Below are 14,425 nucleotides of genomic sequence, written 5' to 3' on the forward strand. Positions count from 1 at the left end.
TATTTTTTATTGATTTGTAGGAGTTCTTTATTTATTCTGTATACGAGTTCTCTGTTGGATGTATGCATTGAAAATTTTTCCATCCGTCTGTAGTTGCCTTTTTACTCTCTTAATGTTGTCTTTTTTTAAAATTAATTTTTATTAGAGTATAGTTGATTTACAATGTTGTGTTACTTTCTGCTGTACAGCGAAATGAATCACTTATACATATACATATATCCACTCTTTTTTAGATTCCATTCCCATATCGGTCATTATTGAGTATTGAGTAGAGTTCCCTGTGCTATATAGCAGGTTCTTATTAGTTATCTATTTTATATATAGTAGTGTGTATATGTCAATCCCAATCTCCCAATTTACCCCTCCCTCCCCTTCCCCCTTGGTAACCATAAGTGTGTTTTCTATATCTGTGATCCTATTTCTGTTTTGTAAATAGGTTCATTTGTACCATTATTTTAGATTCCACATATAAGCGATATCATATATTTATTTTTGTCTGACTTACTTCACTCAGTATGACAATCTCTAGGTCCATCCTTAATGTTGTCTTTTGATGAACCAAAGTTCTTAGTTTCAATGAAGCCCAGTTTACTAGCCTTTTCCTTCATGGTTAGTACTTGTTATGTCTTGTTTAAAAAATCTTTACCTTCCCCAAAGGCATGGAGATATTCTCCTGTGGTTTTTTTTCTAGGAGCTTTATAGCTTTGCTTTTTACAGTGAAGTCTCTGGTCTTTAATTAATCTTTGTGTATGGTGTGAAGTAGGAGTCAAGTTAATTTTTTCTCATACCGATATTCACCTGGACCAGCATCACTTATTGAAGGGATCATCCTGTACAAATTAAACTTCAGTATTGCCTTTTCATAAATCAGGCAATCATTCGTGTGTGGGTTTATCTCTAGGATCTCTTTTGTGTTCCACTGGTCTATGTATCCTTATGTCAGTAAAAGAGTAGAATTTTGGTGAGGTTGACTTACCCATAATAATGGGAGACGGGGTCTCCTGACCCTGTAGGGGTGTTAAAACCCACACCCTTGATTTACTCAGATCAACAAGACCAGCTCCTCACATCAGGACAACTCCCTCAGTCCTCCTCTTAAGCCTCTGGTTTTCACTTTTCTGATTCTGGTCCTCCGCCCCTTACCTTGTGTTTATTGCTTGTTCATTTCAATGAGCTCAGCCACGAATTTAAAGGATGATATATTGTATCCAAAAGTTCTGGATGTCTTGAAGGGAGAGAGTTTGCACTTTGTCTAATCTGTGACTGTTGGAAATGGAAAATGTCAACTTCAAGAAAAAGGAAAATCATAGAACAGGGAGCTGAAAGCAGTATGGGACATCATGAAGGGTGTTTTAGCAATGCTCTTCAGAGATAAGGGGAAGAAAATACTTTTGACAGTTCTCTGACAGTCCTGAAACTTCTATCTTGATGCTTATAGAAAATCAAAGAAATCCTGGTCAGAAACGGGCATTATCCCTGGCTTTGATAAGGTTCTAAGAGGCTGTGACAGCCCCATGAGGTCTCTGAAGCAAGCTGCTCTCTCATTAGATATTGCTTAAGCATCACAAAGCTTTCTCTTCATGTCTCATTCATTTCTCAAACTTGCCCCACTTCTTTAGAAACAGTATCAGAGAAAATCTATGGTTATTTGGACTAGCCTTCAAAGCCTCTGGTTTATTTGAATTTTAAGACAAAATCTCTGTATTCAAAATCACCAAAATTCAAGTGTGAATATCCCATATTACGTGTAGTAATATTCCTCTTTTTTTGTTTCAAAGACTTCATTTTTTTGAGAACAGTTTTAGGGTCACAGAAAAATTGTGAGAAAGATACAGAGATTTCCTACATACTCCCTGTCCACACACATGCAGAGCCTCCCCCATTATTCCTCTTTGTTTTTAAATCAGTTGGCTTTAAGAAGCTATTAAGACCATCAACAAAATGAAAAAGAAAAAAATATTTGGAGATAATACATAGAATAAGGGATTAATATCCAAAATATACAAAGAACTCACACAACTCAATGGCATAAAAACAAATGATCTGACTGAATAGACATTTTTCCAAAGAAGGCATATAAAGGGCCAATGGTTATATGAAAAGGTGCTCAACATCACTAATCATCAGGGAAATGCAAATCAAAACCACAATGAGATAGCACCTCACACCTGTCAGAATGACTAATATCAAAAAGATCAGCAATAAAAAGTGTCAGTGAGGATGTGGAGAGAAGGGAATCCTCGGGCACTGCTTGTAGGAATGTAAATTCGTGAAGCCACTATGGAAAACAGTATGGAGGTTCTTCCAAAAATTAAATATAGAGCTATATAAGATCCAGCAATTACACTTCTGGGTATATACCTGAAGGACATGAAATCACTCTTTCACAGATATATATACATAAAATTCAGCAATAAAGAACAAGGAAATCCCGCCATTCATAACAATATGGATGGACTTTGAGGGCATTATGCTAAGTGAAATAAGTCAGAGAAGGACAAATACTGTATGATCTCACTTACATGTGGACTCTAAAAAAAAAAAAAGCTCATAGATACAGAGAACAGATTGGTAGTTTCCAGAAGCAAGGGGTGGGGTAGGTGAAATAAGTGAAGGTGGTCAAAAGTACAGACTTCCAATTATAAGATGAGTAAGTCCTGGGGATGTAATGTACAGCTTCGAGACTAGAGTTAATAATACCATGTTGTCACACTTTCTTCTCAACTGCTCATGGGACATAATCCAGGATAGATCATATCTTGGATCACAAATCAAGCCTTGGTAAATTTAAGAAAATTGAAATCGTATCAACTATATTTTCTGACCACAATGCTATGAGACTAGGTATCAATTACAGGAAAAAATCTGTACAAAAATACAAATACATGGAGGCTACACAATACACTACTTAATAACCAAGAGATCACTGAGGAAATCAAAAAATACCAAGAAACAAATGACAATGAAAACAAGACAACCCAAAACCTATGGGATGCAGCAAAAGCAGTTTTAAGAGGGAAGTTTATAGCCATAAAATCCTACCTCAAGAAACAAGAAACACCTCAAATAAACAACCTAAACTTACACCTAAAGCAATTAGAGAAAGAAGAACAAAAAATCCCCGAAGTTAGCAAAAGGAAAGAAATCATAAAGATAAGATCAGAAATAAATGAAACAGAAATGAAGGAAACAGTAGCTAAGAGCAATAAAACTAAAAGCAGGTTCTTTGAGAAGATAAACAAAACTGATAAACCATTAGCCAGACTCATCAAGAAAAAAAGGGAGAAGACTCAAATAATAGAATTAGAAATGAAAAAGGAGAAGCAACAACTGACACTGCAGAAATACAAAGGATCATGAGAGATTACTACAAGTAACTATATGCCAATAAAATGGACAACCTGGAAGAAATAGGCACAGTCTTAGAAGAGCACAGCATTCCAAGACTGAACCAAGAAGAAATAGTAAATGTAAACAGACCAATCACAAGCTCTGAAATTGGAACTGTGATTAAAAATCTTCCAACAAACAAAAGCCCAGGACCAGATGGCTTCCAGGCAAATTCTATCAAACATTTAGAGAAGAGCTAACACCTATGCTTCTCAAACTCTTCCAAAATATAGCAGAGAGAGGAACACTACCAACCTCATTAGACAAGGCCACCATCACCCTGATACCAAAACAAGACAAAGATGCCACAAAGAAAGAAAACTACAGGCCAATATCACTGATGAACATAGATGCAAAAATCCTCAACAAAATACTAGCAAACAGAATCCAACAGCACATTAAAAGGATCATACACCATGATCAAGTGGGGTTTATCCCAGGAATGCAAGGATTCTTCAATATATACAAACCAATCAATGTGATACACCATATTAACAAATTGAAGGAAAAAAACCATATGATCATCTCAATAGATGCAGAAAAAGCTTTCAACAAAATTCAACACCCATTTATGATAAAAATCCTCCAGAAAGTAGGCAGAGAGGGAAACTACCTCAACGTAATAAAGTCTGTATATGACAAACCCATGGCCAACATCATTCTTAACAGTGAAAAACTGAAAGCATTTCCACTAAGATCAGGAACAAGACAAGGTTGCCCACTCTCACCACTATTATTCAACATAGTTTTGGAAGTTTTAGCCACAGCAATCAGAGAAGAAAAAGAAATCAAAGGAATCCAAATGGGAAAAGAAGAAGTAAAGCTGTCACTGTTTGCCGATGACAAGGTACTATACATAGAGAATCCTAAAGACGTTACCAGAAAACTACTAGAGCTACTCAATGAATTTGGTAAAGTAGCAGGATAAAAAATTAATGCACAGAAATCTGTTGCACTCCTATACACCAATGATGAAAAACCTGAAAGAGAAATTAAGGAAACACTCCCATTTACCATTGCAACAAAAAGAATAAAATACCTTGTAATAAGCCTACCTAAGGAGACAAAAGACCTGTATGAAGAAAACTATAAGACACTGATGAAAGAAATTAAAGATGATACAAACAGATGGAGAGATGTACCATGTTCTTGGATTGGAAGAACTAACATTGTGAAAATGACTGTACTACCCAAAGCAATCTACACATTCAATGCAATCCTTATCAAACTACCAATGGAATTTTTCGCAGAACTAGAACAAAATATTTCACAATTTGTATGGAGATACAAAAGACCCCGAATACCCAAAGCAATCTTGAGAAAGAAAAACGGAGCTGGAGGAATCAGGCTCCCAGACTTCAGACTATACTACAAAGCTACAGTAATCAAGACAGTATGGTACTGGCACAAAAACAGAAATATAGATCAATGGAACAGGATAGAAAGCCCAGAGATAAACCCATGCACATATGGTCATCTTATCTTTGATAAAGGTGGCAAGAATATACAATGGACAAAAGACAGCCTCTTCAATAAATGGTGCTGGGACAACTGGACAGCTGCATGTAAAAGAATGAAATTAGAACACTCCCTAACACCATGCACAAAAATAAACTCAAAATGGATTAAAGACCTAAATGTAAGGCCAGACACTATAAAACTCTTAGAGGAAAACATAGGCAGAACACTGTATGACATAAATCACAGCAAGATCCTTTTTGTCCCACCTCCTAGAGAAATGGAAATAAAAACAAAAATAAACAAATGGGACCTAATGAATCTTAAAAGCTTTTGCACACCGAAGGAAAACATAAACAAGATGAAAAGACAACCCTCAGAATGGGAGAAAATATTTGTAAATGAAGCAACTGACAAAGGACTAATCTCCAAAATTTACAAGCAGCTCATGCAGCTCAATATCAAAAAAGCAAACAACCCCATCCAAAAATGGGCAGAAGATCTAAATAGACATTTCTCCAAAGAAGATATACAGACAACCAACAAACACATGAAAGAATGCTCAACATCACTAATCATTAGGGAAATGCAAATCAAAACTACAATGACATATCACCTCACACCAGTCAGAATGGTCATCATCAAAAAATCTACAAACAGGGCTTCCCTGGTGGCACAGTGGTTGAAAGTCCACCTGCCGGTGCAGGGGACATGGGTTCGTGCCCCAGTCTGGGAGGATTCCACATGCTGCGGAGCAGCTGGGCCGTGAGCCATGGCCGCTGAGCCTGCGCGTCCGGAGCCTGTGCTCCGCAACGGGAGAGGCCACAACAGTGAGAGGCCCACATACAGAAAAAAAAAAAAAAAATCTACAAACAATAAGTGCTGGAGAGGGTGTGGAGAAAAGGGAACCCTCTTGCACTGTTGGTGGCAATGTAAATTGATACAGCCACTATGGAGAACAGTATGGAGGTTCCTTAAAAAACTAGAAATAGAACTACCATACAACCCAGAAATCCCACTACTGGGCATATACCTTGAGAAAATGATAATTCAAAAAGAGTCATGTACCACAATGTCCACTGCAGCTCTATTTACAATAGCCAGGACATGGAAGCAACCTAAGTGTCCATCGACAGATGAATGGATAAAGAAGATGTGGCACATATATACAATGGAATATTACTCAGCCATAAAAAGAAACGAAACTGAGTTATTTGTAGTGAGGTGGATGGACCTAGAGTCTGTCATACAGGCTGAAGTAAGTCAGAAATAGAAAAACAATACTGTATGCTAATACATATATATGGAATCTAAAAAAAAAAGAAAATTGTTCTGAAGAACCTAGGGACAGGATAGGAATAAAGATGCAGATGTATAGAATGGACTTGAGGACGTGGGAATGGGAAGGGTAAGCTGGGATGAAGTGAGAGAGTGGCATGGACTTATATACACTACCAAATGTAAAATAGATAGCTAGTGGGAAGCAGCCACATAGCACAGGGAGATCAGCTCAGTGCTTTGTGTCCACCTAGAGGGGTGGGATAGGGATGGTGGATGGGAGATGCAAGAGGGAGGAGATATGGGGATATATGTATATGTATAGCTGATTCACTTTGTTATAAAGCAGAAACCAACATACCATTTTAAAGCAATTATACTCCAATAAAGGTGTTTAAAAAAAAATACTGTATTGTCTATTTGAAAGTGGCTGTGAGAGTAGATCTTAAAAGTCCTCATCACACACACACACACACACACACACACACACACACACACACACTCTCATACACACACACACAAATTGTAACTATGTGCGGGGATGGATGTTGACAGTTTCAGTGAATTTTGCCAACAGCCTAAGCGAGCCTGGAAGCGAATTCTTCTCAATAGGATGCCAGGCTGGCTGACACCAAGATTTTGGCCTTACAAGCCAGAGAACCTAGCCATGCCTGCCAAACTTGTGACCCAAGAACTGGGTGATAATTAATGGAGGTTGTTTTAAGCCTCTAAATGTGTGGTGAATTGTTACAGCAGCAACAGAAAGCAAACGCAGTAAGATTTAAGATACACAAGGAAGGAACAGAGCGGCCTTCAGATGCCACCAGGAACCTAATTCCACGTCTGGCATCTGTGTTGCCTCCAGATTTTCAGAACAAGGCCCCATCTATCAGCTCACCCTCCCTTCCTAGGAACGCCGAGAACAGGACTGAAGGAAATGAGCGATTCGGGTATTCAAGGAGGAGCCCGAGGCAGAGCGAGGTTCATGGCTTGCCTGCCACGGTGTGTCTGGTTAGTGGGAGGACCGAGGTTAGAACTCCAGACTCGTGGCTCCCAGCCCAGGAACGTTTGGAACCACCAGAGGAAGGAGGTGTTACAGAGCATACTGTTTACTCACCTTTCTGTAGATGGCAAATATGGTTCCAATGGAGGCCAGGCAGTCGATGTTCGAAGATCCGTCCAGTGGGTCAAAGCAGACCACGTATTTCCCCTACATGCGCAGAGGGCAGAACACCTGGTCAGGTCACCTTCCGAGCAACACACTCTGTGTACGTGGCTGTGTATGTCAGACAACGCTACACCAAAAGCGATTCAGAGCAAGGGGATATCCTTGTCAAAAAATGCAATTACTTAAGGAGTGCAGAGTGTATCAGCACATATTAACTGTGCAGCTCAGAGCCCGCCTGCCCATAAACAGATTAGTTGACACCCACAGTGGGTGACGGAGGTCCCACCCACCTCCAAATAGCTCTCCTCCCACCTGCCCTGGCTCCGCCCTCCCCTCCTACCTGGGACCAGTGGGGACTCAGAGCTGCTGAGGGTGTGAGAGGAAACCAGGTCTGAAATGGGCACCTTGCAGGGAAGAGGTGGAGAAGCTGAAGACGACCTTGGACAAGCTCTACCCACGTCCACAGTAAGGTCGGCTACTGATTTACTGATACTTCTGAGCCTCTCCCCAGACAGGCTTTTTTCATTTTAGCACATTTTTACTGAAAGAAAATCTCAGAACAATGTCCCAGGGTCTCTGGGTGTGTCTTATTAAAATAGCTGTTACGTATGACTACATCAGGAGAATAAAAATACTCCTCTGGGTTTTGCTGCATCCACCCTACCTTGCTGATGTGACGACCAGAGACAGAGTAGGCGGGGTCTTGAGACACCATGTCCCTCATGCCCACTCATGCTGCTGTCGCCAGCAGCTCGGGGGAAAGAAAACACCAGATACTTTTTACAGGCCTCCTATGTGCAAGATTCTGTGAGAGCCTTAGTGTTGGGGACTGGGGTGTCCTGGCTAATTAAACACTGGTGATCGAGCCTCAAGTAAGATGGGAGTCATTTTTCCCACCACTAATCTCCTTTCCCCTGACTTTCTCAATGAGTAATGCCCTAGCTTAATGTGAGATTTCTTCCTTTCTTTCTTTCCCTTTTTTCCTTTCTTTCTTCCTTTCTTTCTTTCTTCCTTTCTTTCTTTCTTTCTTTCTTTCTTTCTTTCTTTCTTTCTTTCTTTTTTTTTTCTTTCTTTCTTTCTTTCTTTCTTTCTTTCTTATTTCTTCCTTTTCTCCTTTCTTTTTTCCTTGTTCAACAGGAGGTGAAGCGGGGAGGGCAGTGGAATTCATAAACCTGGAAATTCCCCATTCTCCCTGTAGATAAGCCAATTCAGCCCCTTCATTTCACACATGCATGCATTCAACAGATATTTGTTGAACATCAGGCATATGCTGGAGAAGGTTCACAAGCTGACGTGGGAACAAGCAAGGAGTATTCAAGAACTAGCGTGAAGACCTGTGTAGCTCAGGCCAACGGGGAAAGAAAACGTGAGATTTGATCAGAGAGATAATCAAGGCTCATATCGGTGGAAGTTGAAAGTTGAAAATAATAGGTGTGACTTAGCCTAATTATGTGAGACAACAAGTATAACGTGCTTTGGCACAGTCCCCACCATACAGCAAGTGTTCGATAAATTTGGCTTTACTTTACTTTTTCCATCCTTTCAGCTAATCACAAGGAAATGGCACCTTGTCCCCAGGACCCACTGTACAAAACAAGGGCCAACAGTCTTAGCGTTTGTTTGGCGTTACCGTACGGCAGCTGAATATCGGTTGAATTTTTTGGCCACCAGCTTTTTTTTTTTTTTAATAAACTGTGAAAACATAGTGAATATAGACCCTCCCCAGTCATGCCCTGCACTAACCAAGTTTACCATTGCATTAAGGCCAGAGCAACGATCTTTATGAATTCTTTTATGTTTTAGTCTAACAGTTTGTCAGGCATGAAGGAATCTCTGCTGAAACCAAACCCCCTTGGGGAAGGGGCTGGGAGTATAGTGGGGATGAGAAGATTAAGAGACGGTATAGTACCACAAGAACTCTACTTTTTACTGGACTGGATTTTCAAGCGCTCCAAAATGTTGGGACTTGTTACCAGTACAGTAAGTGAAAACCCATGATGAACCCCATCCACTGAGAAGTTACAGTAAAGCACTCTGATTTATTTCCTGAATGAATCACTGCCTTATTACGGAGTCTGTTTGACTAGACAGCATAAGGATTCCAACTAAAGAAGCATGTAATCCCTTGTTTGTTTCCAGAAAACAAAAAATTAAGCAATAGAGGAAAATACCAGAAATAAAAAAAAGCAAGGCAACCAGAGTCCTCCCAACTCAGTTGCGCCCTCTACTGGTGAGTAAGGGAGCTTCAGCAAGGCTGCCACACTCACCCTCTTCTCCTGGGCGGTGATAAGTGCGTCTTTATTCTCTTCCGAGACCAGGACGCAGGTGCTGTAGGAGGACTGGAGCATGTTGATCACCAGGGAATTGGATAACACGTCCAGTTTCTTCACCTCATCCCCTGTCACGTTCACGCTTCCCGCGATTCCGTACCTAAGAAGACAAAAGGTTGGAGGAAATCAGGAAGGGAGCCTGGACTCCAGCAAAGATGCCCAGACGCCAAGATACCGCCGCTGTATCCCTCTTTGCCCTTCATGGCTCCAGAGTCTCCAACTTATAAATACGACCAAGTGCGTCCTGTCTCACAGCGCTGGTTCTTACTCTTGCTTCCTTTACACCTCAGGGATATTGTCCTAAGTCCCTCGTCGTCCCAGTAAACACGAACCAGAATTCAATCTTACTAACGAGCAACCCTGCCCCCGGCCCTGGGAGAGAGAATTTATAAAGTCAGACACATCGCCATAATTAATAACTCTAAAAAGTAAAGGACCGTGGCTTTCCAGCCCCGGAATTTCTAGTATTTGTTGATTATCCTCAAATAGTGGCCTGCTGGGCTGAATTAAAATTTGCTCTGCTGTAGCTTGGCATTACTTGAATAAGAAGGAAAGTGGGGGACAGACTTAACTCGTTTAATTTGATTCTTTACCACCATTCCAAGCAATGTAAGAATGAACACTACTGTAAGAATTCTATCTGGAGGCTTCGTGTTTTAGAGGATTGCTATGCAAAGGTCTCCAGGGAATTCCCTGGGGGGTCCTGTGTTTAGGACTCAGTCCTTTCACTTCCCCAGGCCCGGGTTTGATCCCTGGTTCGGGAACTAAGATCCCGAAGCTGCGTGGCTCGGCCAAAAAACAAATAGTCTCCAGCTCCCACCCTCGTGGGTGGGATCCTTCTAAAATCAGTCAGATCACCCCTGTCTCTCCCAGAGTTCCCAGGTCCTCCACAGTGGGTTTCCGGCCGCACCAAGGAAGGCCTGGTCCCACACTGGCCTTGCCTCTTGGCCCTCTCACCCTCAGTCTCAGCCTCTGGAACCCAACGGGCACACACCTGCCTTACACAGACCCCTGGGTTCCCTGTCCCCCACCCCCCATGCTCTTCTCTCCATAAGCCACATGGCTACCACCCCCCTCAAGCCCTTCTCATGCCAACAGCCACCAAGGTCCTGAGGCCACCAGCACCCAGCAAGCTGCTTCTCTCCTCTCCCCCTTCACTCATGATATCCCCCCCATGGGAGTGCTTTCTGCTCACAGACAACTTTCTTCTACTTGCCCTCCTAACCTCTTCCAGAAGCTTCCCTGGTGCCACACACACCAGATACAGCCTTGTCAGCCCTTCCAGAGCAGCTCACAATCTGTTTGTGGGAATGCCCTTCCTGCTGGATTATCTGCTCACCGAAGGCAAGAGCTGTGACTCACTGTTCTTGTTTCCACAGTGCTCAGATGCTCAATATACGTTCACTGAATTAGAAGAATGGATGGCAGGAAAGTAATTCCCCCCCTCTCCTTTTTGTTAACGCCATTTATTTGTTGAAGCAATCCTCAGGTGGCTCTAACAGGTAGCCAGGGTTGAGACCCACTGATTCACCCTAAGCCGGGGCGGGGGACAGCTCATTTCCCGCCCTTTTCCCTGATTGACAGCCTCTCCCCTCCCCCACCGATCCCCCCATAGCTTGATATCTGATGTGATGAGATCTGCCTTGGAAAACAATACTGGTGGCCTCACCTCAAAGACTGTACCTTCTGGTTCAAAATAAAAGCAAACAAATACACAACAGCAACCACAAAACTGGGTTATGTTGCATCAGAATTTAAAGGGTCCACAAACCCAATCCTGTTGTTTAACTGGAATCTTGATACGACTTCTACCGGAGAATGAAAAGCTGGGGTGCCCGAGGCCTGTGGGTGTTGGAGAAACAGGCTCTCCGTCCTATGCTTTGCAAACACTTCCTCCATCTCCACACAAACCCCGCCCTTATCCCGCCCCTCAACCCACCCTCTGCACCCTCCCTGCAGGTGCGGGGCATTCTTCTCTGCCTACCCCCTCCCACCATCCACACCCCTCCTTTCAGAAAGAATGGAAGATCGTCACAATGAGATCTAGTCGCCTGACAACTGCTCCAAGTTAGATCATGGGCAGAAAAGTGCTTTTTAACCCGTAAGACTACTTCTTAGATCTTAACTAACATTTAAGCTTTACTGATAATTTTTTAATGGATTGTTCTACTGTTTTGACATTAGAAAGCCGTGGAGAGGATTCCAGGGTGGTATTCTAGCATCCCCTTCTTCCTACAGCAAGGAGCAGAGAAAACAGAAGAAAAATATGAGACTTTCTGATCCATTTTGCATTTATCGAGCAGGTGCCTAGAAATGTCTTCCCAAAAAAAGGAAGCAAAGGAATGAGGGGCTTGAGACCCCCTAAGTGGGAAAGTGGCAGGAATATGTTAAAGTCCCGTTTTCATGAGCAGAATTGCTCTGGGATAGGATGCAAACTTTTAGCTCTTTGAGAAGAAATTCCAGGGTCCTCTTAAAATTATCTCAGCATCTTATTAGAAAGAAGGAATTTCCAGCCAATGGACTTCTCCCACTGACACCTTGGGTATCTATTACAGAGGTACCCAGGGAAGGATGCCGCCTGAATTGGCAAAATACGTGGTCTCTGCCCTATGGAGGACACCTGCCTCAGCCTCCGAGAAAATGCGAAATCCTGACGGCTTGTTTCCACGGGCTGCGTCTGCCACCTAGTGGTGGCTCAGCGACATCGCCCTGTTAGCCGGCAAATTTCCCCAGGTTCGGACTTGGAACCACAGTAACAAGGAGCATTTATCACGGGGCTGGCACTGTCGAAATCATCATCACATGCACCTACGAAGCTTTACAACTAGCCCTACGAGTTAGGTGCTATTAGTATCCAATCCGTTTTACAATTTTACAGGCCCTAGCGAGAGTAGATCATTGACCATGATCACATGGCACAAAAAACCCAGTCAGAGGAGCACCTGAATTATCCAATCGCTGAGTCCACGTCCTCTGGACACTCCACGGCCACAAAGTCAGAGTTCTGCAGCGATTAGCACAACCCCACCACAGCAGCCCCTGCCCAGCCCATATGATGCACTGGGGAGCCCATTAACATGGGTAACACTGAGAGGTCAGCAGGCAATTCAGGAAACTGCTCTATGCGTAGCGCAGCTCACCACCAGATAGGAGCAGAACAGAGGCAAGTAGCTGTGTCTCACGTTCATGAAGGTCTTTAAAGGTAGAGCTGGCCGTTATTGCCAAATGAGGTACTCGTACAGTTACAGCAATACAGAGAGGGGGAAAACCAGTCACAATCACCTTTAACTTGGAGCTCATTACTGAGTCACCAAGCATTATATAAATAAACTCTGTAATTATTTTTTTTTTTTTTTTTCCTGCGGTACGCGGGCCTCTCACTGTTGTGGCTTCTCCCGTTGCGGAGCACAGACTCCAGATGCGCAGGCTCAGCGGCCATGGCTCACGGGCCCAGCCGCTCCGCGGCATGTGGGATCCTCCCGGACCGGGGCACGAACCTGTGTCCCCTGCATCGGCAGGCGGACTCTCAACCACTGCGCCACCAGGGAAGCCGCAATTATCACATTTTTTTGTGTTAAAAGTACTAAGTTGTTAGAATAAATATTTCAAATTATTGGACTTTGTTATTTCTTCATTTTGGAATAATAATAATAACAACAATGGGTGTGTTCATCTTCTGAGAGGATCTCCACTGCAATCGCTACCAGGAAAAAGGAAGCCCAAAGAAAGACTGCTTCTTTTCACCACAGACTTAAACTGGACCCTTGGCTGTGAGGATTGGCAGCTGTAGCATGAACTTGGGTAAAGCACCAAGAGGGCGAAGTGGAAGAACGCTCTGCATTCCCTCCTACCGGGCCCAGCACCTCCCAGCTTCCTGCACACCAAGTGGAGAGAAGATTGAGTCACAGAGAAGAAATAAAATATTGTTTTAAAAGCAAAAGAGTCTTTTCGATGGTGAGAAAGGAGACGGACGACGGGCCCTGGGATTCAGTAAATGATTTCTACCTCCTAATGACTATGATGGGCAAAGGTCATGGTAATAAAACGCTCATATCTGCAAAGGGCGTCAAGCGTCCTCTCAAGTCTCCTGGCGGTTGCTTTGAGCCAGTGAGAATGCAAACACAAGTCACGATAACTCAGGATATGTTTCAATGGAACAAGCCCCTGAGCTTATCATTATAATACATGGTAACTGGGAAAATTATATATTTTTTCTCCATAGCATGTCTCCAAGTATTTTGTTTCTTTCTTGAAACAAGTCGAAGGCCCCTTTATCGAAGGACACCTGGCAGAAACTTTAAAGGCAACTTCCCTCCAGGGCTCACGGGCTAATACTTCTGAGTCCGTTTCGGCCCAAGCACCTACAGCTCTGCCCACCCGCACCGGGGCCCCCCATCACTGCGTGTCGCAGCAGGGCAGACTCACAGGTGGGCCAGGCCAGCCTTGCGCACGGCCGAGGAGATGGCTTTGATGGCCGTCAGCATGGAGTTCAGCAGCTGTGTGAGCTCCCCGGTGCCTTTGGCCTGACGCCCCTTTTCCATAACGTAACGGGTCAGGGTGAGCATGTCCGTTTCGAAGGGGCTTCTGTCCCCCATTGCGGCGGGTAGTTTTTCAAATCCTTTTCTCCCTGCAGAAGAAAGCCTTATCTCTAAGGGCCGGTCAGTGGCTCTGCGGTATCAGAGCTGATTAGAAATCTGTACTGGCCATGCCAGGACCTTTAAGGGAAAGTGCCCCAGGCCACGTGGTTGAGATAACTGGGCGAGTCCTCAAGGAAACCTCTCAGGACTGGCTGATCTGAACG

The 14,425-nt window shown here is 43.2% G+C and overlaps 1 protein-coding gene across 1 annotated transcript in view; it reads right to left on the reverse strand.

The window, feature by feature from the left end:
* Positions 1 to 14,219, reverse strand: part of FBP2 (fructose-bisphosphatase 2) — a 35,477-nt gene extending 21,258 nt beyond the window's left edge. The window contains exons 1-3 of the mRNA XM_060013516.1: positions 14,050 to 14,219; positions 9,562 to 9,724; positions 7,244 to 7,336 (exon numbers count right to left, since the gene is read on the reverse strand). Of these exons, the coding sequence (XP_059869499.1) occupies positions 7,244 to 7,336; positions 9,562 to 9,724; positions 14,050 to 14,219 (426 nt within the window). The remainder of the gene's footprint in view (positions 1 to 7,243; positions 7,337 to 9,561; positions 9,725 to 14,049) is intronic.
* Between the last annotated feature and the right edge of the window lie 206 nt (positions 14,220 to 14,425).

The sequence above is a fragment of the Delphinus delphis genome, chromosome 6 (genome assembly GCF_949987515.2).
Source record: "Delphinus delphis chromosome 6, mDelDel1.2, whole genome shotgun sequence".
Classification (NCBI taxonomy): Eukaryota; Metazoa; Chordata; class Mammalia; order Artiodactyla; family Delphinidae; genus Delphinus; species Delphinus delphis.